General features: G+C 48.0%; 1 protein-coding gene across 4 annotated transcripts in view; it reads left to right on the forward strand.

The window, feature by feature from the left end:
* The window catches only part of Arnt2 (aryl hydrocarbon receptor nuclear translocator 2), a 153,713-nt gene extending 130,040 nt beyond the window's left edge, over positions 1 to 23,673 (forward strand). For 3 of the 4 annotated variants that reach the window (XM_032893286.1, XM_032893287.1, XM_032893284.1), the window contains 7 exons: positions 1,795 to 1,867; positions 2,668 to 2,791; positions 4,607 to 4,706; positions 6,978 to 7,116; positions 7,718 to 7,868; positions 18,806 to 18,942; positions 19,578 to 23,673. In XM_032893286.1, the coding sequence (XP_032749177.1) occupies positions 1,795 to 1,867; positions 2,668 to 2,791; positions 4,607 to 4,706; positions 6,978 to 7,116; positions 7,718 to 7,868; positions 18,806 to 18,942; positions 19,578 to 19,676 (823 nt within the window). In that variant the 3' untranslated portion in view covers positions 19,677 to 23,673. Of the gene's footprint in view, positions 1 to 1,794; positions 1,868 to 2,667; positions 2,792 to 4,606; positions 4,707 to 6,977; positions 7,117 to 7,717; positions 7,869 to 18,805; positions 18,975 to 19,577 lie in introns of all 4 variants that reach the window. The other variant, XM_032893285.1, reaches the window with a different exon arrangement.
* Positions 23,674 to 25,366: the final 1,693 nt, after the last annotated feature.

Below are 25,366 nucleotides of genomic sequence, written 5' to 3' on the forward strand. Positions count from 1 at the left end.
AGTGAGCCATCGTGCTTCCCTAAGGTGCAGGGAGCAGGAAACAGCAGATAATGGAGTACAAACAAGGAAGGACGTGGTTCTTCTTTGACAGTAACGATTATATCAATTCTTTTTAAGAAAAAAAAAATTAAGAGAGGGTCTCAGGTTGCCCAGGCTGGCCTTGAATATAACTTTAAACTACTGGATCTGTTGCCTTCACAAGTCTAGTGCTGGGATTACAGGCATGGGCCACCATGACTGCTTTTATGTCATGCTGGGAATTGAGCCCATAGTTTCATGCATGCACTCACATAACTCTGAGATATTCTAGCCCTCTTTTTAAATGTTTTGAAATCTATCATCATCATCATCATCCTCCTCCTTCTCCTCCTCCTCCTCATCATCATCCTCATCCTCATCATCATCATCATCAATGCTCTGCTTTGCTGATATGAGAGGCAGAGGTGCGCACTGCCTGGAGGTACAGCACATGCTTCTGATTCCATCCTTGCCTTTGTTCCTGGGCTCTTGTACCACAGTAAATGGCCAGGTCCTTTGGTCCCTGGTACCTCAGTCTTCTCATCTGACCTTCCCTGGAGACCCAGCTCCACCAGAGCAGGAATCTTGGTGGGGGGTGGGGTCTGAGTCATCAGAACATGACTTGGGCATGGCTGTTTTCTTTGCCTCCGCATAGTTTACTGAATAGACTTCTGGGTTTGATTCCAAAGCAGCCGCTCAGCAGGTCCTCCTGCAGCGTCTCTTTACTGGGGTATCTAGAACTGAGGACCTCACCCTCTACCTTCTTCGTGGCTTCACAGTTCCCTGAAAGCAACCCAGTCTCCCTACTTTAAAACTTGAAGCACCAGTTTTCTCTCTCACCTTTTTTCCCCCACACACACCCCACCCCTCAGAACATTCTGGCAGAGTAGGAGGAGCCAAGCACCTTGGACTCAATCCTGAAGTCAGATCCTGCTCTGCTGTAACAGGACACCTCTGACCTAACCCTAGCTTTGAGCTCCAGCTTCTTGATATTAGCATGTGGATGAAGTAACCACCATAAAAATTCAGTCTGAGGCATGAGTAAGATGCGCGCCCTGACGGCAGGTGGGCAGCTACAACCTGCAGCTCTGCTCAAGTGCTGAACAGGCTGCTGTCCTCAAGTTTGCTTAGAAAAGAATTCTAGTACTGGTTTTTTTTCACCCTGCATAAAACAAAGTCATTTGCTGAAGCTCCTTATTTGATCCAGGCATGGTGGTGCCTGTCTATCCTCTAGAACTGGAGAGCTGAGGCAGGAGGATCAAGAGATCCAGACCTGTCCAGGATGCATGGGAAGACCCAGTCTCAGAAATAAAATTTGAAGGCTGAGAAAATGGCTCCATGGGTAAAGCACGGAACAAGCATGAGATCCTGAGTTTGGAGTCTCAGCTTCCATGCAAACAGCTTAGCATGACCATGGAGCTGCTGGGGTGGAGGCAGGTGGATGCCTGGAGCTCATTAGCAAGCCATTCTAGCCAATCGGTGAGCTCAAAGAAGATGGAAAACAAATGAGGAAAAACTCCTGATGCCAACCTCCAGTCTCTACATGCACATACGCCAGGACACATGCTTATTTTCCTTACGTTTTCAACAGTTTGTGTAGAAGTCAAAACCTGAAGTGCAGGGGTTGGAGTAAAACAAAAGTAAAAGCCTTTTAGTGCTCTATAGAGATGGGGCTACTTAGCTTGACTCTGAGGAGCTTGGGTTTCTCCCCTACCTCAACCCCATTGCCTCTCGCCTTTCCGTTCCTTACACCTGTGTTGACTTCTTGTTTCACAGGCAACTTCAGCAGCAGCAGGCAGAGCTGGAGGTACACCAGCGAGACGGGCTGTCATCATATGACTTGTCTCAGGTGAGTTTCTGGGAAGTTCTTTTCTGGTTGACACTCAGAGGACTGAGAACTAAACTCACCCCAGAACTTGACACCCTCCCCTCATCCCAAGACACTCAGCTCCATTCAGCCTTGGAGTGCTAATGGAGCTCGACCCCTGCTTCCCTACAGTCGTTCCTCCTTCCTGAAGTGAGCTACAAGAGGCAGAATGTAGGTAGTGAGCAGTGGTGAGCAATGGTTAGCCAGCACTGAGCATCTCTAGGGGACAGAGGGAAATTGCAGGGTGGGCCCCAGGCTCTCACACAGAAGCCGACAAAAGCAGGCTCTGGGTGTAGATTCTCTGACTTGCTAGCCACCTCTCTCATATTTGCCCCGCGCCTTAATGTGTCTGTTTCTGTCAGACTGTGTCCTTTCCTTCTCTCATCTCCTCTGGTCCCTCTTCTCTCCTTTGTTTGTCCGTGCTTCTGACAGCTGACCATCAGAAAAAATGGCATGGGGCAGTTGACATGGGTATCTGACCTTCTTCCCAAACTAACCTTTAGGTTCTCTTCCTGTTGTTTACAGTAGCTTGGTCCTTTTTCATTTATCCCCAAGACAGTAGTCACTGTAGCTGCAATGATATGCCTATGACACTTAGTTCACACACCCCCAACCCAGGTGCCCTTGAGCTTCCTGGATACACTCCCAAGCTTGCAAGAACGAACAAGCTTTGAAATGCTAACTCTTCCATCAAGAGGGACTAGGTGGAGGGACAGCAGGTAACTCCTAGAAACCCTATGTGCCTTATGTGTGGATTGCTGCTGTGTTTTATGTGCAAACAGGTCCCGGTACCCAACCTACCCACTGGCGTTCATGAGGCAGGGAAGCCTGTGGAAAAGGCAGATGCGATCTTCTCCCAAGAGAGAGACCCTCGTTTTGCTGAGATGTTTGCAGGCATCAGTGCATGTAAGTGTGCGAACAGTAAGTGGCTGTGAGCTTCACGGTGCACGGTTTACAGTTGTTTGTGGACCACCTGGAGATAGCACCCTAGAGAGAGAGGGCAAGTCAGTCGATTTTTTATGTCACTGCCACAGGCATAGAAAGAACCCATACAGGAGTCAGGACAGACTCTCTGTATTCCCGTCCCTGCCTCACCACCAGTGACAATCTCAGGCTGTGCATCTCGTCGTTAAAATGTAAAGGGTCAGAGCAGCCAATCTGATCCATTACCCAATGCCTTAGTCACTGGTCAGACTTCAGCACTGTAACAAAAGTACCTAAGAAAACAACTTACAGGCGAAGAGAATTGTTTTGATTCTGGGTTAGAAAGGAAAGTTAGAAAATTGTATCACTTGTGTGGTGCTGGCGAATGGACACACTAGGCAGAGCTCTACCACTAGCGACACCCCCAGCCTTTTGGGGATTCTATTTATAGACAAGATGGCATCCTGAGTCTCCTTTACCCTGTCAGTTCTAGCCTCGTCTCCTCCTCATTTGAGCCTTGCTATTTATGTCCAACCACTCTCAAGGCTTGACATTAGACTAGGGATTGAGCTCCTGTTCCTTCAGGAGGCCCCACAGCTGCAATATGACAATGACTTTCTTTAGAGCCCGAGGGATAGGAGAAGGATATTTGGTTCCTGTGTTGCCTCCCAGTCCCAGGACCATGGGCTTGATCATCAACAGCCCAGTTCTGCTCACACCTGCCTGGCAAGCTGGGCTCTGGGAGGGCACACATGTGGCACAGTCACTGCCATGTATCCAGCCTTGACCCCCTTCCTCCCACTGTTGAGTGTGATTATATAATTGAGACATGTAGGCTTCATGTTACTCCAGGGTCACAGATGATACACATGGAGCCAAGGGAGGGGTGCACTCTGCTGTATGGAGGCTGCATCCATTCACATTGGATCCCTGCTTCTCATATCACTACCAAAAGCAGCTTCCTTCTTGTGTGAGATCTCGATACTCTGCCCGTGACTTGAGCCCTCTTAGCCTTTTTCTGCAGGTGACATGATTGAGCAGACCTCACCTTTCTGTGTCCTGAGTGACTCATTGTAGCATAGGTGAGTGTTTCCTGTCTCATGGGGTGCTCAGTCTGAGACCCTGCTGGGAAGTCAGGCAACACTTTCCAGCTGCCCTGGCCAGTCAATCTGAGGTGTCCCTCGGCACCTGGTGATCAGGTCAGGGAAGGCACCGATGGGATTCAAGTTGGTTCCTCCCTTGCTGTCCTGTGACCTGGTACAAGCAATGCCTCAGTTTTTTCATTTGTAATAAATGAAAACAAATGTGTAAGCTATTTGGTTTTCCCCAGCACTGTCCTCAGTAAACATTTTACTTATAATAGCACACAGAATCCTCACCACATTCCAATAAGAAAGAGACCGAAATTATCACCTTCTTTCAGGTGGGGAAACTGAGGCAGGGGAGAGTTCAAGGAGCATCCCAAGTGACCTCTCTGTGACACAAAAGGCCAAGCATAGGTCCAAGGCCAGGCAGCTGAGGTTACCCTGGGTGCCCTCACCTCTTTGCACATTTCCTAGGGTGTACTCCCCTATGAAACAGAAGGACTAAATACAAAAGTGCCTTCGACTCTCGAGGGCTTGCCTTCAGGGCCGTTCTAGGAGCCAAGAGCCTAAGAGAGCACATGCAAAGGTGAAGGTGAGGAGACTGTCCTATGTGGATCTCCTGCGTTCCCAGGCCGTGCCCTGGTCTGGGGTGTCCCCTCATGGCCTGCAGCACCAGGGGGACCTTCACACGAAACTCCTATGGTTTTCCTAGCGGAGAAGAAGATGATGAGCTCAGCCTCAGCATCCGGCAGCCAGCAGATCTACTCCCAAGGAAGTCCATTCCCTGCAGGGCACTCGGGCAAGGCCTTCAGGTAGGTGCCAGGGAGGGGATTGGTAGGAATAAAAGTCTGAGTGCCAGCATAGGCTCTGTGAGTGAGCAGGAGTCGGCCATTCCTGTACTGTGGGATGGAGCGAGGATGAGACTTTGGACTGCGATCTGTGTTCCATCAGCCCTCTGGAGGCACTGGGCTTCAGTGACTCTCAGACACAGGAGATGCTGATCTTCTCTGTGATCCTGCAGGAAAAGGGAAGGGGATGGCTTATAACCAAGATCCAGGTAGGGCCCCATTGAGAAGGTAGCCAGAACTGCCCTGTCCTCTAATTTGCTGAGTCCATGACCAAGTGCAAGGAGAAAAGGTGGTTTGTCAGATCTTAGCCTCAGCCTTATGAACCATTCAGAGGTTCAGGAGGGTGCCTGGCTATAAGCATCAAGGCATGGGATAGCTCACTGAAGAACCTTGACATCACCACTGAGGGCCAGACCTGGTTCAAGTTTCTTCTGGGAAAGCAAGCAAGAACCCAGGAGGACTGCCAAAGGATTGGTCAGTAGTCCTCCGGGAAGGCATCCTCCTGTGTCACAACAGATACCCCTAAGCTCCCTAGAAGCTTCACGTACACCGGGCACAACAAAGCGGTACCTTTCTTACATCCAGTTGAGCTTGGCCCAACACTGAACAGGGCTTCAGAGATCCTGCAGGGAACTGGGTTGGGCAGACAAACCCAGTGCCCAGAAACTACATTGGCCACAAAGGGATAGGAATCTCCCTTCCTTGATGTTCTAAGAACAGATTTCCTACATCAGCAGCAGGTGTGACCAGCAGCCCTAGGGAGGGCTGGGCACAAGGGCCTGCACTTTGTTCCAAAAACCCCAGGCATGGTTACAGCTGTCCCTCATTAGTCAGCGTCCTAAGAAGAGCTGTGCAGGCTGAGGCATGTGTTGAAAAAGAACTACAAGGAACAATGTCTAGAAAATGTCCTCTGAAAGAAAGGGAGACGCATAGGTAATGTGACCAAAGTAATGGGTATGTATGATAGTGCCAGAGTGAAACCCATGACTTTGACAATAGGCATGGTTGCCCTCATCTGTAATCTCAGCACTCAGAAGTCTGAGGCAGGAAGACTCTCATGAGTTCAAGGTCAGAATTTATTATACATTATATGATTACTGTAGCTGTTTTTATAAAGGAAAAATAAATCATCCTCTGCAGGGCATGATGGCACGTGCTTTTTATCCCAGCACACAGGAGGCAGCAGACAGATCTCTGTGAGTTCAAAGCCAGCCTGGTCTACGTAGTGAGTTCTAAGTCATCCAGAGCTACATAGTGTGAGCCTCCCTTGAAAAAACAAATCAACAAAAAAGAAAATATTCTCTGAGGCATCCATCTGGAGGAGGTGGGAAGGAGCGGACACGGGCGTGAAGTAAACTCATTTAGGAAGACAGACATGATGTTTGAACAACCGAATTTGCTTTACAATCTGTAAGGAGTTGGAAAGCATATGAAAAGGTTAGAATACAGTTAATATAACTCTTTCTTCCCAAATCCACCAAAAAAACCTACCTCTATGAACAACCTACAGTTAGATACAGCCCACCGCCTCACTAGATGTATTTACAGCCTCTCCTCCCCTCCCCAGCACAGACCGGGGAGATAGCAAGGAGGGCCTGAGCCATGCATGTCTCCCTCCAACTCCAGCCTTCTCTAAATTCGATGAGCTTAGAGCTCGCATAGCCCAAGAGGCTCCTAGAAGAAGCCTGGTAGTAGAGTGTCAGAGCATCCTCATCAGGCATGCAGCAAGCTGCACATTGTTATACATACTGCACAGTGTTATACATACTACAGGTGCCTAATAAAGGCACCAAATTAATTCATCTGAAGGCAGAAGAAGCAAGCCATCAGCCACATACAGCAGCCTTCCAGTCCCAGGTTTGTCTTTGTGTTGAGACTGACAGCTTGCAGCCTATGTCCAGAGGCTGTAAGCTTTCTTCTCAGTGCCCCAATGGGACAAATTAACTAGAGCACAAAGAGCAGGTAGCCCAGAGTCTGATTTGTATTCTGCGACTCATGTCTCTTCTTGGGATGAAATCTTTTGTAGAGAGCTGGGGGTGTTCAGGGAAAGATGGTGGCGGGCAAGTGTAAGAGCTGCCAGATCCTGGGGGAGAAGGAGTCTGAGAATAGAAGCCAGTAAGGACCTCTGGGCAGTGTGTAAGAAGGGGGATATCAGGAAAGCGAGCCAGCTCAGAATCTTGTAAGTTTCAAGAAAGCAGGCCATTTCCTAGGAATAAGTATTTTTTTTTCTCCTAGCTCTTCTGTGGTCCATGTGCCTGGAGTGAATGACATTCAGTCCTCCTCCTCAACGGGCCAGAACATATCGCAGATCTCCCGGCAGCTGAACCAGGGCCAGGTGGCATGGACAGGCAGCCGTCCACCCTTCCCAGGGCAGGTATGAGTGAAACATGGACCTGGGTACCCAGAGTGGCAGAACACCCACCATCTACTTTTTAGTTTCGGCTCTGAGGGTAGGTCAGTGCTCCCAGGTCCTCAGGAGCCCTCACCATCCATAGGGCACTTCGAGAGCTGGATCCCCAGCATTTACACCAGGTCTGATCATCACCCTCATTACAACCTCCTGTTGGGAAATGAAACAAGAGGAGGTTGGGTACACAAAGCTTCTCCATTAAGAGCAAATCCCTCATCACTTTGAAACTCTGGAACTACTATGCCAAGAGGGCCTGTAAATACCCAAAGATGCAACCAACACTCCTAGTTCCCTGGAAGGTACTGGAAGGATAGGTCTTATTCAGCCAAGAGGTCTCCATAAATTGAACTTGGAGAAGCAAAGGTATTGTAGCCCTCAAAGTAATGTTAAGCAGCTCCACCCCAAGTCTCCAGGGACAGAATTCTGCCCAACTTCCCCACTCCTACCCTGCACTAGTGAGGGAAGCAGGGCCTGCTGTTCCTGATGTGATCTCAAGGGTGGGGCTCAGTGGGGAGCTCGTTGGTCCTGCCTCTTTCTGTCCTGATCATAGCAAATCCTACCCTAGCCCAGCAAGACGCAGTCATCTGCCTTCGGAATTGGATCAAGCCACCCCTACCCAGCCGACCCTTCATCCTACAGTCCTCTCTCCAGCCCAGCTGCCTCCTCACCAAGCGGAAACGCATACCCCAGTCTTGCCAACAGGACTCCAGGGTTTGGTAGGTGAAGGATGAATGATAGAAAGAATTTATGTTCTGACCATCATTTGTCCAGGGGCTGAGCTCACCCCAAGGCTCCCAGAATATAGGGCAGGGCCCCACAGTGTCCCACACTCTCCTATCTGGCTACAATCAGAAGGGCCTCAGGTATCCTAAGTCATAGAAGTATAGACCTTGACCTTGTGATTCAACATTGCTATTTCAAGTCACAAGGCCTCATTCTTGTGATATGACCTGATTGCTAGTTTAGCCCCAGATTGCCCAAGGCAGAGACTTTTGCATTCCAGAAGTTAAAGAGTCTCCATTCAGAAACCTGGAGAAGCCTGGGATGGCCAGGTGTGTCAATAAAACCAGAAAGTTCCTTGTCTGCAAGGTGCATTTGCTATTTTCCTCATTCTGAGACAAAATACCAGACAAAGGTAGCTTCAGGAGGCAATGGTTTATTTAGGCTCACAATTTGAGGGTCAGTCCATGATCATGGGAAGGGTCCCGTTGTAGCTGCAGTCAGAAAGCAGGGGATGAATGCTGGTGCTCAGCTCACTTTCTCCTTGGTATTTATTTCTATTTCCACAGCCCACGGAATAGTCATGCCCCGCAGTTAGGGGAGTGTTCCCAACTCAGTCTAACCCGTAAACTCCCTTGTGCACACGCACTCCCAGAGGCTTGTCTCCTAGGTTAATTCTAGATTCACACTAGGGTATCCTTTCTCATGCGAATATTTCTTTGTTCTGTGAGAAAGGCCCAGGCCATAATGGGTGCCGTGGTTGTGGCTGTGTCCTCTGTTTCAGTCTCAGTTGTTCTTTGTCTATTTGATATATACCAGCATCTCTCCCAACACCAAGATCACACGCCCCAGAAGGGGAGGTCCTGCCTGATTCCTCATACTGCAGTCACTGGGTGACATCCAAGAGTGGGGCACCCAGGAATTGTCTATGCAGACCCATCACCCTTGGGTGAGCAGGAAGCCAAGCCTAAACTCCCTCATTTCACTTGTCAAGTTAAAAGCTTCCATTTAAGTGGTTCACCTGTCAGTCTTATGGGAAGTGCCCCTCCCATACACTAGCCTATCATCATACAGTGCAGTTATGAGCTGTTCCTACCTCTCTCCACTTCCACCACTGACAGTAATGCTTCTGCCTCAAAGCCCCAGGTCTTGGCCACAATGTCCCAAGACCTCAGGTTTGTCTATTCCCATCAGAACTAACAGTCCCCCCAGCATAAACCTTATTTATGTGTAGCACACACGTTGAGCCTTTATATGTCCTTACCGGGTCACCAAGGTTATATGTCCTTATGGTCACACATGGGTGTGAAAAGCACAAATTCGTCAGCCAGTTTCTCAGTCAGCCAGGACCCCAGCTCTGTTGCAGCCTGAGGACAAGGACCTTGGTTCCCAGGATAGTGCCCCTCCCTGCTTTCATGTATAGTATTTCCCTTTGTCTGAGAGTAGTGACCCAGACTTACAATGATTCAACCATCTTTCATGAGTGCCAGGCCCAGTACCAGCACGGGAGACAAGAAGAGACTGGGCTGGCCCAAAGAAGAGCTCAGGCTAGAGCATGGTCAAAGTTATAGGCAGAGATAGAAGAGACGGGTAACAGGAAGAAGAGAGACACTCCACAGATCTTCATGGAGGCCTTGGGGAGAGGGAGAATGGTTACTTGTTTTACAGGGTCAGGAAGGTCTTCAAAAGAGAGATAGATGGCGTGTACCTCTGGGAGGAGTTGGGAGCATCATGTGACCATGACAAGACAGGTGGGCAGGCTTTTCCCTGCCCCAGCAGTCCAGTACCTTAATCATGTGCATTTGGCCCCTCTCCATGAAATAGTGGCCAGGTGCTGAAAGTGTAAGTGGAGTAGGACCCTAGGCAGAAGCCACTGGCCAACTCTAATGACCATGAACAGGTCACACACTGGGACTTTCAACTCAACCAGTTGTGCTACCTGTTGCTAGGTGTTAAGTATGCCAGCAGCTGGTCATTACTAGGTACTTATTGGACACTGCTCAGGAGGTGTCCACTGGGTGTTTCAACATGTTTGAATTTATTTAGCACTTACCTGGCCATAAGGGAGAGGTCATTCTTATTCCCATTTCAGATGAAACAATGGAAACCCAAGTTCTCCTAACACAGTGGGTCTCAACCTTCCTAACGCTTGACTCTTTAATACAGTTTCCAATATCGTGGTGACCCCCACTCCCAGCATAAAATTATTTTTGTTGCTACTTCATAACTGTTGTTTTGCTACCGTTATGAATCAGAATGTAAATTTTCAATGTTTTCCAATGGTCTTAAGTGACCCTTGAGAAAGGGACATTCAAACCCGAGACAGGGATCATGACCCACAGGTTGAGAACCACTATCCTAATGCATCAGTGGTGGAACCAAGAAAGGATTAAAGCTGTGGCCCTCTGCTCTCTGCCCTGTGCTTCCTATCTCTTTGGACCCACTCCTCAGAGAGTAAGAAATAAGCAGAAGAGACAGCCACCACTATGTCCCTTGGTTTGTGATAATAAGAAGGGTAGGAACTCTGCTGTGGAGGTGTAGCAGGGACTCTGAGGCAGAAAAATTAGGACTGAGGAGTGCAGTGTGACCCTAGGCTCAAGGCATCACACAATGACTCCAGAAAAATACTGGTGGAGCAGGAAGCAGGAGCAGCATGTTTGAGGGGCTGGCTGTGAGAGTGACCAGGGAAGGAAATCAGAACAGAGATTGAGGAGAGAGGGACAGAGCCCAGCCGGAGGGGAGGAGCCACCATCTCAGGAGGCAGTATTGCCTCACAGGGCTGAGGAAACCTACCTCAGTGGAGAATTGTATCTTGAGAAGGTGGCTATGGGTCCCTGCTACTAGATACCTCAGAATTTGCTGTCCAGGGTTTCAAGAAGAAGAGTCCTACTGAAGGGGGTGCCCTTGGTCAAGGTCAGAGGAGAGAGTGTACGATTAGAAAGAGGATCTGGGGGAGGGGTTTACTGTCAACCTCACGGGGTGGAGGAAATTGTAGAGGAGAAATAGAGCAGTCTCCATTAATGGTCAGTTTCATTAATTATTAAATAAGCATGAAACAGTTAAAGCAGGCCATGCAGTGTACGTGCGGTTGTGAATACCAGCTGAACCCTGCCTGTGGACATTCTGGGGCACCATGGATACAACCTTGGGACTCGTAGGGGACACTGGCAGCAGCACCTTGCAGCATTACAGGGGAATTAGGATTCCTCCCTCCGTCTATTTCTTCCTTCCTCCTTCCTTCCTTCCTTCTTTTTTCCTTCCTTCTTTTCTTTCTATTTTCCCCTATCCTGACATCCATGAAGTCTACATGTACAAAAGGCACTTTAGACCATTTTCCTTGATACCTACAAAATGGATCTATCTATAGGAATTATTGATTAGGTCTTTATCTATTTTTCTTTGCTGGTCCTGTAATGAGCCAGGTGACATTATCATATTAGCCCACTCTCTTTTAGATGCCCGGGTTTAACCTTAACTTTAATTCTCAAGGCTATACCAAAGACAGTGTAGGCAGGGAAACTGCAGGCAAGTTTCCTTTGATGGTTCCCTAGTAGATAGAGACAAGCCCTAGAGCCTGTGGAGTGAAAACAGGACTTATCCTTCACATTCCCCTTGCCCATTCACAACAGCCTTCATCCCATCCTCTGTCACCTCCACCAGTTACCCTTAAGTGTGTCTGAGCACAGCCCCAAAGGGTTAGGAACACTGATTTGTGTCCCAAATGCTTTTGAGACTCAACCTTAACCCACCGTAGTTTAAACCAAGTACCTGCATAGTCTCTCTCTCTCAGGGATTAAGTCATAAATATTGAATGCAAGTTCCTGCTGGGAGCATCTCTGAGGTGTTTCTTTTACCTTGGTAGATGAAGGAAGGAAGGAGGAAAAGAAGAAGGAACAGGGAAGAAGGAAGGAAGGAAGGAAGGAAGGAAGGAAGGAAGGAAGGAAGGAAGGAAGCCAAACCTGAACTAGTGGGTTAGTAGGTTCAGAGAAGAAACTTGCTTACATAAGAGGCTTGGGCTTTCTTTACCTTATATTGCCATTAGATGTTAAAAGTGTAAGCATGCAGAGTCTCCCTGAGCTTTGATATAATGCTCAAGGGAATTTCTTTCTGCCTAAAGAATTATCCCCACACTCACAAAAAATAGGACTACCTATGCTAAATGAATAGAGAGGGGCTGAGAACAGTTATGGTAGCGCTACAAAAGCAGGCAGCACCAGGGTCCTGAGAGGAGGAGAAACACTTAGTCCCAGTATTTCTCCAGCTATGGGGTTAGACATTTATTAGTTTTGGGGCAGGGCTGTGCCATCACCCTTTCTCACCCTTACTGTCTAGCTCAGCGAGGTGGGATCCTGGACTTCAAATTCCTATGTCCACCCAAGATTTTCTCTTTAGAGAAAAGAGGAGAAGAAAATAAGTTTGGGGATACTGGGAGTGAGCAGAATGTAAAGATGATGGTTATTACGACCCCACTGGCAATACAGTTAGCATTTGCCTTGTATCCCTCTTTCCAGGAGGTATCTGGGTGGAGTTAGGTCTCTGAGAAAAATTACTCTGGGTGCTAAGAAAGCATAGGGAAGAACTGATGGTATCATGTGAGAGTCCTGTCTAGGTCCTTAGTTTCTATGATCTTTGCAGGTATGCAGAAAAGCAAAATGGGGTGGAGGGTGAAGGTAGGGAGAATGGGGTATATGGATGAATCAGTGCCTGGGTAACAGAAACATTTGGGGTGGGGAGTGGATCCTCAAGGAACCTAGCTGCATTGGAAGTCCTAAGCAATCACATGGGTGCCACCATTTGATTCGTCACATGGCTATTACCATCTTATTCTTGGCTGATCACACAGATGTCCTCTACCAATGGTGGGGACAGTTCCACAATAACATGTGCTCTTTCGGCTCTAAAGGATATGAGTGCCCATAGGATCCATGCATCTCACAGACTAGGTATGGACCAGTCTTGGCAGCTACCTCCCAAGATAAGTCCCAGTTGACAGTTATGCCGATACATGATCTTGTTTGCCTCTGTATAAATTCTGCTACTATCCTATAAGGCCTGAATTATTTTGGTTGGGAATTGGGATAGCATGCTTTCTTCAGCCAGCATGTATGGTTTCTAAACCAGTGAGGGTCATGACCTACAAGTTGGCTTGATTAGTGGAATTCAAGCTTTACCTCCATTTTATTTCTTAATTTAAAGAGCGCTTGAATTAGGTTAGCAGAGATGTGGCAGGAAACAGAAGAGCGTGTAAAATAAGAGTGAGTGACATGAGATATATAATTGCATAGGACAGATCCTGTACATGGACACAAAATTGCATGCACAGAAGAAAGTTGTAGGTAAAACACAATAGTAAATATCATGTTCTCAACTGAAGGTCAGGGAGTGCATACCTTATCAACTGTAGCTGTCAGACACACCAGAAGAGGGCATCAGATCCCATTACAGATGGTTTGGAGCCACCATGTGGTTGCTGGGAATTGAACTCAGGACCTCTGGATCAGTCAGTGTTCTTAACTGCTGAGCCATCTCACCAGCCCGCCCCCCTTATTTTTTAAACCACAATTCTAATTTTCACCTGGAACACCAAAAATGTCACCTGGATCTTACATTTCATTTCCCTTGATTTTCAGTCCTTGGTATTATATGCTGCTGGTGGAGCAAAAGTCCCTGACAGACCTGGGAGGGAGAGGGAAGTATCCCCAGCATACATCTGAGTTGCTATTTTGGTATCACATGAAGAAAACTAGGAGGGAGAAGGATGCCCTATTTCCACATGAGGATTGCATGGGCTGAGACCAGGGGCTCTATGAGACTCTGTGGTGGCAAACATTGGAGTTCCCCAGAAACCATGTTGTTCAAATCCATCAGCCTTTATGTGGCAGCTACATTCAGTTAGAAAAGCAACTTCCTGGGGCCCTTGAGATCATACACTCAGCTGAGAGCATGGTACATGTGGTCCAAGGCAATGTTGGTTCTCTATTTGGGTGAGGGGTCTGTATGGCCAATCCTGCTACGCTAGTTAGTTTATGCCTCTCCTGCTTTCAATCCATGGTCTCTCCGGCTCAGGGAATGACAGTCATGATGCAAAGGGTAATCCTGACAACAGAGAGAAAGGGGAGTTGAACTTAGTGCCGGTTACATTTAGCCAAGTGACCACTGGCCACAGACACACAGGGAAACAATCTAAAAGATAAAGACATTTACATTTGCCATTCAACCTGGCCCTTAGCCCCAAGGGAACAAGCCTGGAGAGGCAGGAAGAAGAGACTTATTTATTGTATGAAGGCAGAGTACCAAAGGGCAAAATGGAAAGAGAAGCTTGAGGTAAAATCTTCTCAAAAGCAATCCAAACCAGAGGGTCAGCCCTGGGGGGCCTAGTCACCTGAAGGAGCTTATCTGAATCCTGGAATGGTCACCTGTCTTGAATCCAAAGGAGTAGCTTTAAAGTTTGTCTGTGGTCACCACATGTCACTTTTGTAGGCCCTTAGTCTCCTTTATACAATTATTTAAAATCTGACTCAGAAGGATGCTTGATTGATAGTAAATTTATTCAAATAACCAGCAGAGCTGGCAAAGTATTATTCCTGACATCTCTCAAGAGGAGGGAGGTGGAGAAGAAAGATAGTCTTGTCTTTTGGTTAATGTCAGCAATGGAGGTCGGCAAGCAGGCCCATAAGAGAAACAGTGAAAACGTTCAGGGATCAGCTTAACCACATTTAGATGTTTGGATGGCATTCAAAGAAGAAAGGACAAATTACATTTCTTAAGTTAGAACTCAGAAAATCAAGCAGGCTTAACCGGAAAGATCTGTAAGCAACTGCATCAGGAGGGGCTTCCAGAGTGTAATTACCTTATCTCACTGAGGGGATAATAGTTCTTCCCATCTCCTTACCTATGTCCCCAGAAGAATCCACTTTCCCGAGGGGTGATCTGCTGCCAGGTGATTGACAGGCCTAATTGGTGGCAAGTCCAACATGGCTGTATCTGGAAAGATGACTAGAACGATGACAAAAATGAAGAAAAGACAGACAGAGACACACATAAAGGAAAGCTGGGATCCAGTGACCTGCATTCACTCTGCTAGAGCACACCTATTATATAACCCAGAACTTCTACTTGTTTATTCTCTATAGCATGAGGGAGAGGTTAGCTAGTCTTGGTAGGTCTCTGAACCTACTGGCACAAGCAGAAACTGAGGGCAGTTCAATATCTCAAAGTTGGGCAATGAAGACTGGATTTAGAGCTTAGACAAAACAAGTTAGTACTGTCAGGTAGTGTACAACTTGAATCCCCAAATTTGTTAATCTCTCTGTCTCAATCTGGTCATTGGTGTATAATGTTTCTTATAGAAACACAAGAAGCAAAACCCACAGCTTGCTCAGAAAGGCTCCTTCCCGTTCTTCCCCATGGCTTGTATATGGCCTGGATTGCACGGCAGCGTGCTTCCAGAGACAGTGGCTTGGCAGGCACCAGCATGTCCATGTCTTGAATTTAGCATCTGCTTTTCAATTTTCGGCTGAGGTAGCACCAGCAACTCGGTCATAATGACACAAGAACAGACAGGCGAAAACAAATCAAGTCAGGCCATGACAGGAGACACCATTGCGCCCCAGGCGAGCCCCTTTTGGAAAGCACAGGAAATTTTCCTCCCCCAAATGCTCCACCCAGTCCACATGGAGAGGAGGCTGGAGGAAAACGGAATGCATCATTCCCCAAACATCTGAAGCTTCCTCCACTGATAAGTAGAACGCAAAGATAGAGGGGAAAAGCGGACACAAGCGCCCTCTTCCTCCTTTCCTAGTCCTGCTCCAAATCTCAGCCATGGGCGTTTTTAACCTACAAATTTTGAAGAATTATAGACATGCCTGACTGTATTAATCAATGTTGAAAGGTGAACTCCCTGCCAAAGGAGCCGGAAAAGTTTGTTGTCCTTGTCTTATCCTCGCTATAGGTTAGGTAGGAAGCAGCTGGCTCTATCCGGGCACATCCACTTTACCCTGCAGGATTTCTCAGCATTTACTCTGTTGACGGGTTGGTCTAATCCCCACTGGGTTGGGATGTCTGTTTACTACGATGTTTATCAGTCTCCCTGTGTGTTTATCCGCTTGTCTCCTGCTGTTTGTGAGAATGAGAAGAGCCAGCAGTTCCCTTCACCAAGAACCATTAAGCTAAACCCAACCGCGCTGAACAGTCTGATAGGACTGTTAGAGCATAGGAGTCTTAGAGCAATTTCCACCCTCTGCCACCTCCCAGGAAGGTGATGGTGAGCAAGAATGAAGTCTAGCGTTAAACTTTAGCTAGAAAGATGGACGATGTCGGCCTTGCCTCAGTCCCTTAGGACCAGAGACTGCACTAGGGTCTACAAGTTTTGAGCTGCCCCAGATAGGAGATACAGTGCAGTTATCCCAGACATTTGGCCCAGCAGGAGCTGATCCATCAATACAGGGCTGCAGCAGCCTGGGTCTTACTCTGGAAGCTTGGAAATGGATGGTAATATGTTTACCAGCTCATGGCTTTTAACTGCACATTTGGCTTTTGGAACAATGACCTAGCAAAGATGCTAGGAACCACTGGGCTATTCCAGAAAGGAGTTTTATGTGTACTTTGGGAACAGGCCACATAGAGCCCCTGCAGACCATCTGCAGGTTGTTTGGGTTTAGGCCAAAGACCCACAATTCTCCCTCAGACAGGAGCAGTCCTGTTGAAGGTCGTGTTCACTTTGTAGTTTTAAAAGTTACTAGTCCAGTTCTAGAAAATCAAAAGTTCCCTCAGTGGCCCCTGAAGTCTCCATTCCCATGGCTAGCACCATCCTTCGGGTCATCCCTCACACTCTTTTCCTCTAGGAAGACTCAGGTATAGGTGGGATCCTGCTTTCCATGCCCCCATGGTAACCAACCGTGTTTCCCTCAGAGACCTCTGAACTCTGTTCCTTCCTTGGCAGACTGAGTCGGTCTCCATTCATTCAATGTCTTAGACCTAAGTGCTATTTATCGAATTAGTGAAGGCTTCCATGTCCAGGGTATCTAAGTTCAACCTCCAGGTTTATGTGAAAAGGGAATAGGACAAATCTGTTGATATCCCTGAGCCTTCAGTTTCCTTATCTAAAGAACATGGGTAGCGGACTCATCTCTTAGATTTGGAAGTGAATTGAAACAATGTACCCAAGATGAGCTTAATGTGTAGCATGCAGTTGTCCTTGCTTCAAAATACTGTCATTTCCATCCTTTGGTGGATTTGGCCATTCTCCAAAACAGCATAATTAATTGATTTTTCCTGTTGCAAATGTTTAAAAGGGTTTACTGTCTCAGAAGGTAATTTTTTTTATTTTCAAATATATTACCTGTAATTATTAGAACCATGTACTCTCGGGTATGAATAAAGAGCCAGTCTTCCCCAGTCCTCTCTTGCTGCTCTTCTCTCTACCTCTGACTGTCCCTGAGGGACAACTGAGAAAACTTCACCATGCATCACTGTGTGTAACCAGGAGGTTTCAGATGCAAATGACTACCACAGCATGGCCACACTCTTCATCTCACTCCCCTTCCCCATCTCTTCCTCCCTTCCCCTTGTCTATCCCCCTTCCTCTCTCCCTTCCCTCCTTCCTTTTCTCTTCCTTCCTCCTGTCTCCTTTTCTCCCTCATCCCTCCTTCCTGTGTCCTCCCTCCCTCCTCACCGCCTTTAAGAACTTACTGACGCCATCTTAGGTCTATATTAAAGCAGCCTGGCACGGCTGAGATAGGACACAGCCTTAGCTACTCCACTTCAGGGCCAGTATAATGTGACAGGCACCATCTAAGAGAGGGTGCAGGTGTGGCAGGCCAACTGAGACTAGATCCTAGGATCACACTTCCTTAGGACTGTGAGTTAACCAAGAAAATGCAAGAGAAGGGCCCGCCAGGGGAGCACAGTGGCAGAGCCAGTGAGATGACCCAGTGGGGAAAGGCCAAGCCTGGTGACCTGAGTTTGATCATTCCCAGAGCTCACAGTGAAGGTGAGCACTGACTCCCAAGAGTTACCTACTGTCCTGCATCTGCACACAGACCTACGGCCCTTGCTAATAAATTTTATTTTCATAAAAAGGAAAGAAGATGAGGGCATGAGGAAAAGGAGGTGATGGAATGTGGCTGCCAAGTATCGACTAGTGAACAGGATGAGAGGGTAGTGTTACCAAGACATGAAGGGAAGCAGATAGAAGCCACACCTGAGGAACCCCTGGCTATCTGTAGGCAGTATCACTGTCCCAGAAGGTGACCCAGAAGGTCTGGGTGGCAGTGGAAGTCAGAACACAGCAGGAACAGTGAGCTTGAAGGAAGGCACTGTAACAAGACATGGCGTCGAGGGAGCAGAGACTCAGCCAGAGCCTGTGGAGAACTCAGTGAGGGAGAGATGGGAAGTGCAAAGGTGGCTTTGGCTGCAGACTGAGCGGGCAGGGAGGCGGTTGTTCTAAGTGTGAAGATTAACAAGTGAGCCTCTCTTCTGTACTTTGCACGCTTACAACACACATGCATAAAGACACACACATGCCCGTGCTTCTGCACACACTCAGTAACCTCTTAGCTAAGTCCCCAAAGTAGAATGGGCAACGTTCTCATTCCTCCTATTTTCTGTTTTGAGGTCACCGTAAGCAGCCATAGGAACACAGAAGGATTGGCGCACCAGTCACCTGACAGGCTCATTCTAAAAAACAAAACAAACTATTCTTTCTGGCCACCCACTCACACTTCACAGGCTTCCTCCAGTCTTCCCCACTCAGTTTATTCTGTCAGGAAGGGAGGAGGCCTGTTTGGGTGGCACATGCCTTGCAGGAGTGTAGAGCCCTTGAGTGGCACTATGATGGGAGAAATGACAGAATATGACAGCCACGTCCCCAGTCTTAGGTTCCCAGAACCACATGATGATTTTTTTTAAGTGTCCTGTTCATTGGGTGTTTCAGCTGAGAGTGGACAGAGTGGAGGGCAATTCCAGGGCCGGCCCTCAGAGGTCTGGTCCCAGTGGCAGAGCCAGCATCACGGACAGCAGAGCGGTGAGCAGCACTCCCACCAGCAGCCTGGCCAGACTGAAGTGTTCCAGGTAAATCCAGCGAGCAGCGCCTTCTCGTAGGTGTAGGTACCTGCGCCTTCTCTGCTTCCTTATGCCCCTTTCTGCACCTCTGCCTGCCCTGCCCGGTAGCCAGCAAGAGATCCCACCAGCCTGCAATATGGGGAGCCCACAAATGGATGGAAGGTCCTGCCCTGCCTAGCCAAAGCCTTCAGGTACACAGGAGAGGTCCAGGGACCTTAGGCCTTTCAGCTGCACTCACACAGGAGAGGCTGCATCCTGAATCATACCAATGTCTAGGAGGGATGTTTGGAGCCAAAGACAGTTCGGTTGGCAGTGACATGGCTGTCCAGTTTTAATTACTGTTGTAGGTTCTGCTTGCCCAGCTGGGTTCTTTCCACCCCTGGGCCTGGTTGAGCTTCAGAAAAGGTTTGTTATGGTGTCGTTTACCTTCAGCATGACACTCCCCAGGAGAGCAGTTCCCAGTGGGGTCAGGTATTGACGCCCCGAGGAGCTGCCCTGTACAAGGAGCTGTACAAAGGAACACCTGATCACTAGAGAGATGGTCAAGGAGATCGATCAGTCAGTGGCAGGCTGGACTCCGGGACAAGGGCAGGCTCTGGGTGAGTTAACTGACCCCTGGGACTTTCTGTTCTTCTTCTCTCCAGGACATGCTACCCATGCCGGGCGACCCGACGCAGGGGACTGGCAACTATAACATCGAGGACTTTGCTGACCTGGGCATGTTCCCTCCATTTTCTGAGTAGCTTCAGGCAAAGCCAGGCTTCTACTGCCCAGGCGCTATTATCATACCATAGATGCCCATGTTCAAAGAGTGCCCCCTCACCCAGCTTGCCCTGCTGCAGAACCCCCGGAAATCTCCCTTATTCCCCATCCTCCCCGGACATGGCATCACCTGGCTCTAATCCACAGCGCTGGCTTCTTGGGTTTGGGTCTTTGTATTTATTGTACTTTATCTGTGTGCTCGGAAGGGGGCCTCCAGGGTCTTAAATCCCATTGTGAATAATCTATTAATGGACAGTTTGCACCCATCAAGTGTTGACTTGGCATCCACAATGGCTGGCAGCACCAGCAGTCTGCCCGGTGCAGAAGCTGGGTTTCTTTCTGCTTTTTCCGCAGCTGCTGCCTGGAGGCTTCGTGTCAGAGTGAGAGGCAATAACCTCTACATTCTGTGCTGGAGCCCAGAGAGCAGGATGTAAGTCTCCCACACTCACCCGTCCTTGATGGCCTGGGACCAGGTGTGCTTTAAACAGTGAGAGTCAAAGTTGTGGCTTGGTAGATGTACTGTGGTGTGTCGGTGTGTGTGGCCAGTGAGAGTGAGAAGCAGGCCCCATTCAGCTGCAGCATTTCAAAGGAGAGCATGAATGCAGCCGTGAAGCGGGGCTGACTCCCCAGAAGTCAGGGCTGGGGCGCTGCTCGCTTTGTAAGTCAGTTCTTTGGTCCCCTGCCCTTTTACCGACATCCTGACATCCTCCACTTCTTAACGTTTCTAGCCCTTCCTCCTTGTGACCTGTGAGAGCACTCACCCTTCTCCTACTAGGCCTGAGGGACAGTGTGCTGATTCCATGAAGGTCAATGCATTTTCCCTGCTCTGCAGACAGCCGAGCTGCTTTCTGCCCAGCACCTTCGGGAAGTCAGACCTGTACAGGGTTAGGATACCTCTCCTCTAAGTGTGCCCGATACCTTCTGCTCAGTAACCCGGAAAGAAGATGGGGCCACCCTCTGGGTGGAGAAGGGTTCCCTGGGCCACCTGGGCCTCTGTCTTCATCAGGCAGGAGAAGCAGGAGTATCTCAGGGGACATAGCCAGGCCTATCAGGCCAGGGACTCTGCTCTGACCATGCTTCTACAAAGACCTGAATTCCTCAGTGGTCTTAAGGTAGAACAATGAGCTAACTTCTAGACAGTGGTTCTCAGCCTGTGGGCTGTGTTGGGGGTGTCAGACAACCATTTCACAGGGGTCGTATATCAGGTCTCCTGCATATTTGAATATTTACATAATGATATATAACAGTAAAGATTTACACTTATGAAATAGCAATGAAAATGATTTTATGGTTGAGGGTCACCACTACATGAGGAACTATACTAAAGGGTCACAGAGTTAAGAAGGTTGAGAGCCGCTGTTCTAGAAGCTTCTGCCTGGCTTATCTCTGACGTCAGAGTCCCTGTGTCAGCCAGATTTGAAAGAGGTTCAGATCCCACCCACTCCACCCTGCCCTTCCACACTCCATGTGCTTCTGTGAGTTCTCCGCCTCCCTTCACTTAATCAACCCTCCCCTCAGCCCACTGCTGTCCAAATGTGAGAGAAACTACAGAACTACCTTAAGCAGGCCCTGGGGTCCTCCAGAGTCCTTCATGAACCCCTTGTTAGAACTATGGCGGTACATGCCCTCAGAACAGATATGCCTTGCTGCCTGGCTCCTGGGGAGCTGGGGGTACAAGAGGCTCCAGGATGCACAGGGGCAGGAGGAGCATGGAGATTAAGAGCCTAGGAGAACACCACTCATTCAGAAGCCCAGCTCTGCCTGGCATCGAGGGAAACCAGTGTTTTCACAGGACTCACTTGCAAACTTTGCTTGGCTCAGCAGACTGCCCTTGGCAGCAGCCCACCCTAAGGGATCCCATTCCTGACAAACTCTGGCCCCAGAATCCTCGAGAAGCTTTGAATGCTTCCATGGAGAGTAGTAACGCAGTCTGAGCTTCATCTCGGCCTCAGAACCCCCAGCAGTCTCCTATGTGTGCTGCCTGATTTGGCTCCTGTCCCCAGCAGCCTGGAGCTGGCCTCGGGTGGTGAGCAAAAGTTATAAAAGGGGAAAAGGGCCCAAAGCTAGCTTCAGGAGCAAAGAATGCCTTCCAGTGATGAAAGTAGCCGTGACCTTTAGCTTGTGAGTTGAGAAGTGTAGGAGCTATGGGTTTTGTTTTAATGCCTTTGGTGGGAAGTGGGGGGCTTTTCTTGGGTGTAACGTGGGCTGTCACACTGCCTTGGGTTCAGGGCACGAAGGTCTGCAGAAAAAAAAAGAACAGAATTCCTGCTTGCAATCATTTCATGTCCTCTCTCTGTAAAGAAGTCTAGGGTATGGTCACCTCAGCCCTTGGTCCTGAGGAGCAGAGGGGGGCATTCTTGGGCACCCACAAGACAATAGCAAGCACTGATAAAAGGCTCCTGCTTGCCCCGTCCCCAGTCTTATCTAGGAAGGTCCACAGCCAGAAGGTGGGAATTGGGCCGGCTTGAGTTCTGCATCTTTTCTATACCCCCTCTGCTTCTATGTGATTCTCAAAAGCCACATGTGCAGGAGGTGGGGGAGAGTCCCACCCCACAAGGGCTTCTCACACCCAAGTGTTTTTGAAACACGGGAGTCAGAATCAAAGCCGTTATCCTGCAAAAGATGTCCCCTCATATGTCCCCTGCCGAGGAAGCCAATATGCTGGCCCTCCAGTTAATATCCATCCAGCTTCCCGCCCTGGTGGGGTCTTAGCTGGCTAGGGAGGGACAGGGGATGTTGGCTTCCTACAGTTCTGTAATTCATCATTCCCTGCTGAAGTCCAAGTGGCTCCTTTTCGGCTGAGCAAGCAGGAGAGGGACATGTAAGGACCACCTGAGTCATTGGCAAGGGCACAGGAGCTCCAGAAGAATGGGCCAGAGACTGCCAGGCCAGCCAAGGATGGTTCTAGAACCCTGCCTTGATGTCATTCCTGTTTGTTTCATTGTGGTTTCAGGGAGGGAGTGAGCCAGCATGAACATCCACATTCATCACGCTCAGCTCAGCCTCTTGTGTCATAAAGTGACTAATGTGGGTAGTAGTATTTGGGTTGGCGACTTAACCCACTGAGGAGCTCACATCCCCTGTCATTAGGAGGACAGTGAGGCACCAGGTTAGCCCACTGGCAAGCATCCAGGCTCCCTTCAGCTCCGAGCTAGAGATCTGGCAGGTCTGTCATCTCATGTAGCACAGTCCAGCCAATGAGCAGTAGCCACTCCCAGTGTGAGCTCACCTGCTTCCTGACAACTATGGCCTGTCTCACAAGCAAAAACAAGTCATTTGCTAATCACCAACAGAAAGACAAAATTAAAACCCTCTTTGTATGTGGCCATGGGTTGCTATGTCCTAACTTGCCAATCCATTCTCCCCTCCCCTCCCAAGCTGATGTTCACCTGAAGTGCCACCACTGGAGAGACTGAAACAGGAAGTGTCATGAGCTCAGGAGTTCAAGACCTACCTGGGCAAGATAATGAAACTAATCTTAAAAACAAATCTATAGCTGAGTGACTTGGCCACATTTCATGTGCTGAGGAGCCACCAGCTCCCTGGCAGCCAGTCTCCTCCATTGCCTAGAATCTGGGACAGCTTTAAAGAGGTAGCTCACAAGGGCACGGGCACATTTCCACATGTGACATGCCCTGTCTTGTGCCCTAAGCTGAGTTGGTTCAAGTAGCCTGCAAATCTTGTGGGTACTGGCTATAGCAAAATGGAGCTTTTCACAGGTCATCCAGGGCCCAGCAGTTTGCTTTGTCTAACTGTTCCCTTAAAACTTCACAAGCAGGCTTCCAAGAACAGCAAGCACTTACTCATCTCTCTCTCAGCCTTTCTTATGGATGTGAACCGTGCCGTGGGTAAATCATTTGTATTTCTTGAATGTTCTGTATAACTAACAGGTATTAAGTCACTGGTTATATGTATAACTAATGTAACTGCCTTTTAAATTTTCATTTCAATAAAAAATGACTTTGCTCTGAACAGTGAGTGCCTTGGATTAGCTTGGTAATTGATCGACTTGAAAGGAACCTGCCCCTGGGAATCTGGGATAAGCCACACTGTACCTCCATCCAGTCAAGGATATGCAGTACGGGCATGCTAGAGAGCCACCTGTTGTGAGTGTTAACTACTTAGGACAGAAAGGGAAACTAATGATTCTTGAGATTTGATGTAAGGCAAGGCTCTCTAGAAACTTCTCTGCACTGGACTTCAGGAACACTAAGGGCATTTACTTTTCTAACGACTTTGAAGAGAACGCCTGGAGGAAAGCAGCTCTAATCATACATCTAAGAAAGACCGGTGTCCAGAAAACGCAAGGAACTAACTACTCCTACAACGTAAGAGAGACATCTTAGTACCAATAAAAATAGGTGAACATTGCCTGCTCATGTTTCTCCCAAGAATTCAAATACAAGCTGCTGGGTGTGGCACATGCCTCCAATTCCAGCTTCAAGCCAGCTGGCTGAGGCGGGAGGATTGTCCAAGTGAACTCAGAACAGCCTAGGCAATACAGTGAGGAGCTCTCTCAAATACATACATGCCCACACACAACAAATACGCATGACATTCCACGTTAACAGCTTTAGTTTTAAAGAAACACAAACTAAAGGGTCAATGAAATAGTGTTCTTGTACATGGCTGAAAAGTAGATAAGAAAAGAAAACTTCATTCATGGGAAATAGTATGGCCTCTTCCCATGGAGGTTTCTTACAAGTTTTAATAGGACTTTCTCTTAGTATTTTTTTCTATCAATGTGATAAAATGCCCTGACAAAAGCAATTTAAGGAAGAAGGGGTTTATTTTAGTTCACAGGTCTAAATAAGCTTCATCATGGTAGGGAAGTCAAGACAGTATGAGCTTGATACAGCTGGTCATATCCTCAGTTCAGAGACAGGGATGAAGGTGAATTAGCGTTGAGCTCACATTCCACATTTTATACAGCCCAGGATCCCGTCCAAAAAATGGTCCTGCCCAACATTAAGACAGGTAATCCTAATGCACATCAGAATCCTAATCACCATACTACCCCACTGCAGACAAGCTCTAGGCCATCTGCCTGTGATTCTAGATTCCATCAACTTGATAATTAATGCAGGTATAGCTTATAAAAACCATTAAAAATATTTTTAAAAAGCAAATTGCCCACCCAAGTGGGAAGAAAACAAGCAATTTTTCTTATTCATTTACTGAAAAATCCTTAAATACTTAGGGATTTAGCCTCAGCAGGATACAACAGAAAAGTGTGCATATGACCAGTCTGCCTCTTCTCTACATACACTAATGGATGTGAAGGCAGGAGGATTTCAGAGCAGGGACACAGCAAGAAGAACACTAAATAGAAGCCAAGTTCTTGCTGGCTTACCTGGCTGACTTACCTTTATTCCCTCTGCTGTCAATAAAAAATGAACCAAGGTAATAAACTCTTTACAATAGTTTCTTTCTTCCTATTTGTGCCATTATATAGGTCATGTAGAGAGTATAGAAAATTAAGAATTAAGCTGTGAATAAGTAGCATACACTTGCAATCCCTGTGCTAGGGAGGGGGAGGTAGCCGGATCTTTGAAGATCACTGGCCAGTTACTCTGTAAATGGGTTCTGGGTTCAGTGTCTGTCTCAAGAAAAGAAAGAAGACAGATGGCCCCTAAGGAGCATCATCCAGGGTGGATCTCTGTCTTCACAC

The sequence above is a fragment of the Rattus rattus genome, chromosome 2 (assembly GCF_011064425.1).
Source record: "Rattus rattus isolate New Zealand chromosome 2, Rrattus_CSIRO_v1, whole genome shotgun sequence".
In the NCBI taxonomy this organism is placed as follows: domain Eukaryota; kingdom Metazoa; phylum Chordata; class Mammalia; order Rodentia; family Muridae; genus Rattus; species Rattus rattus.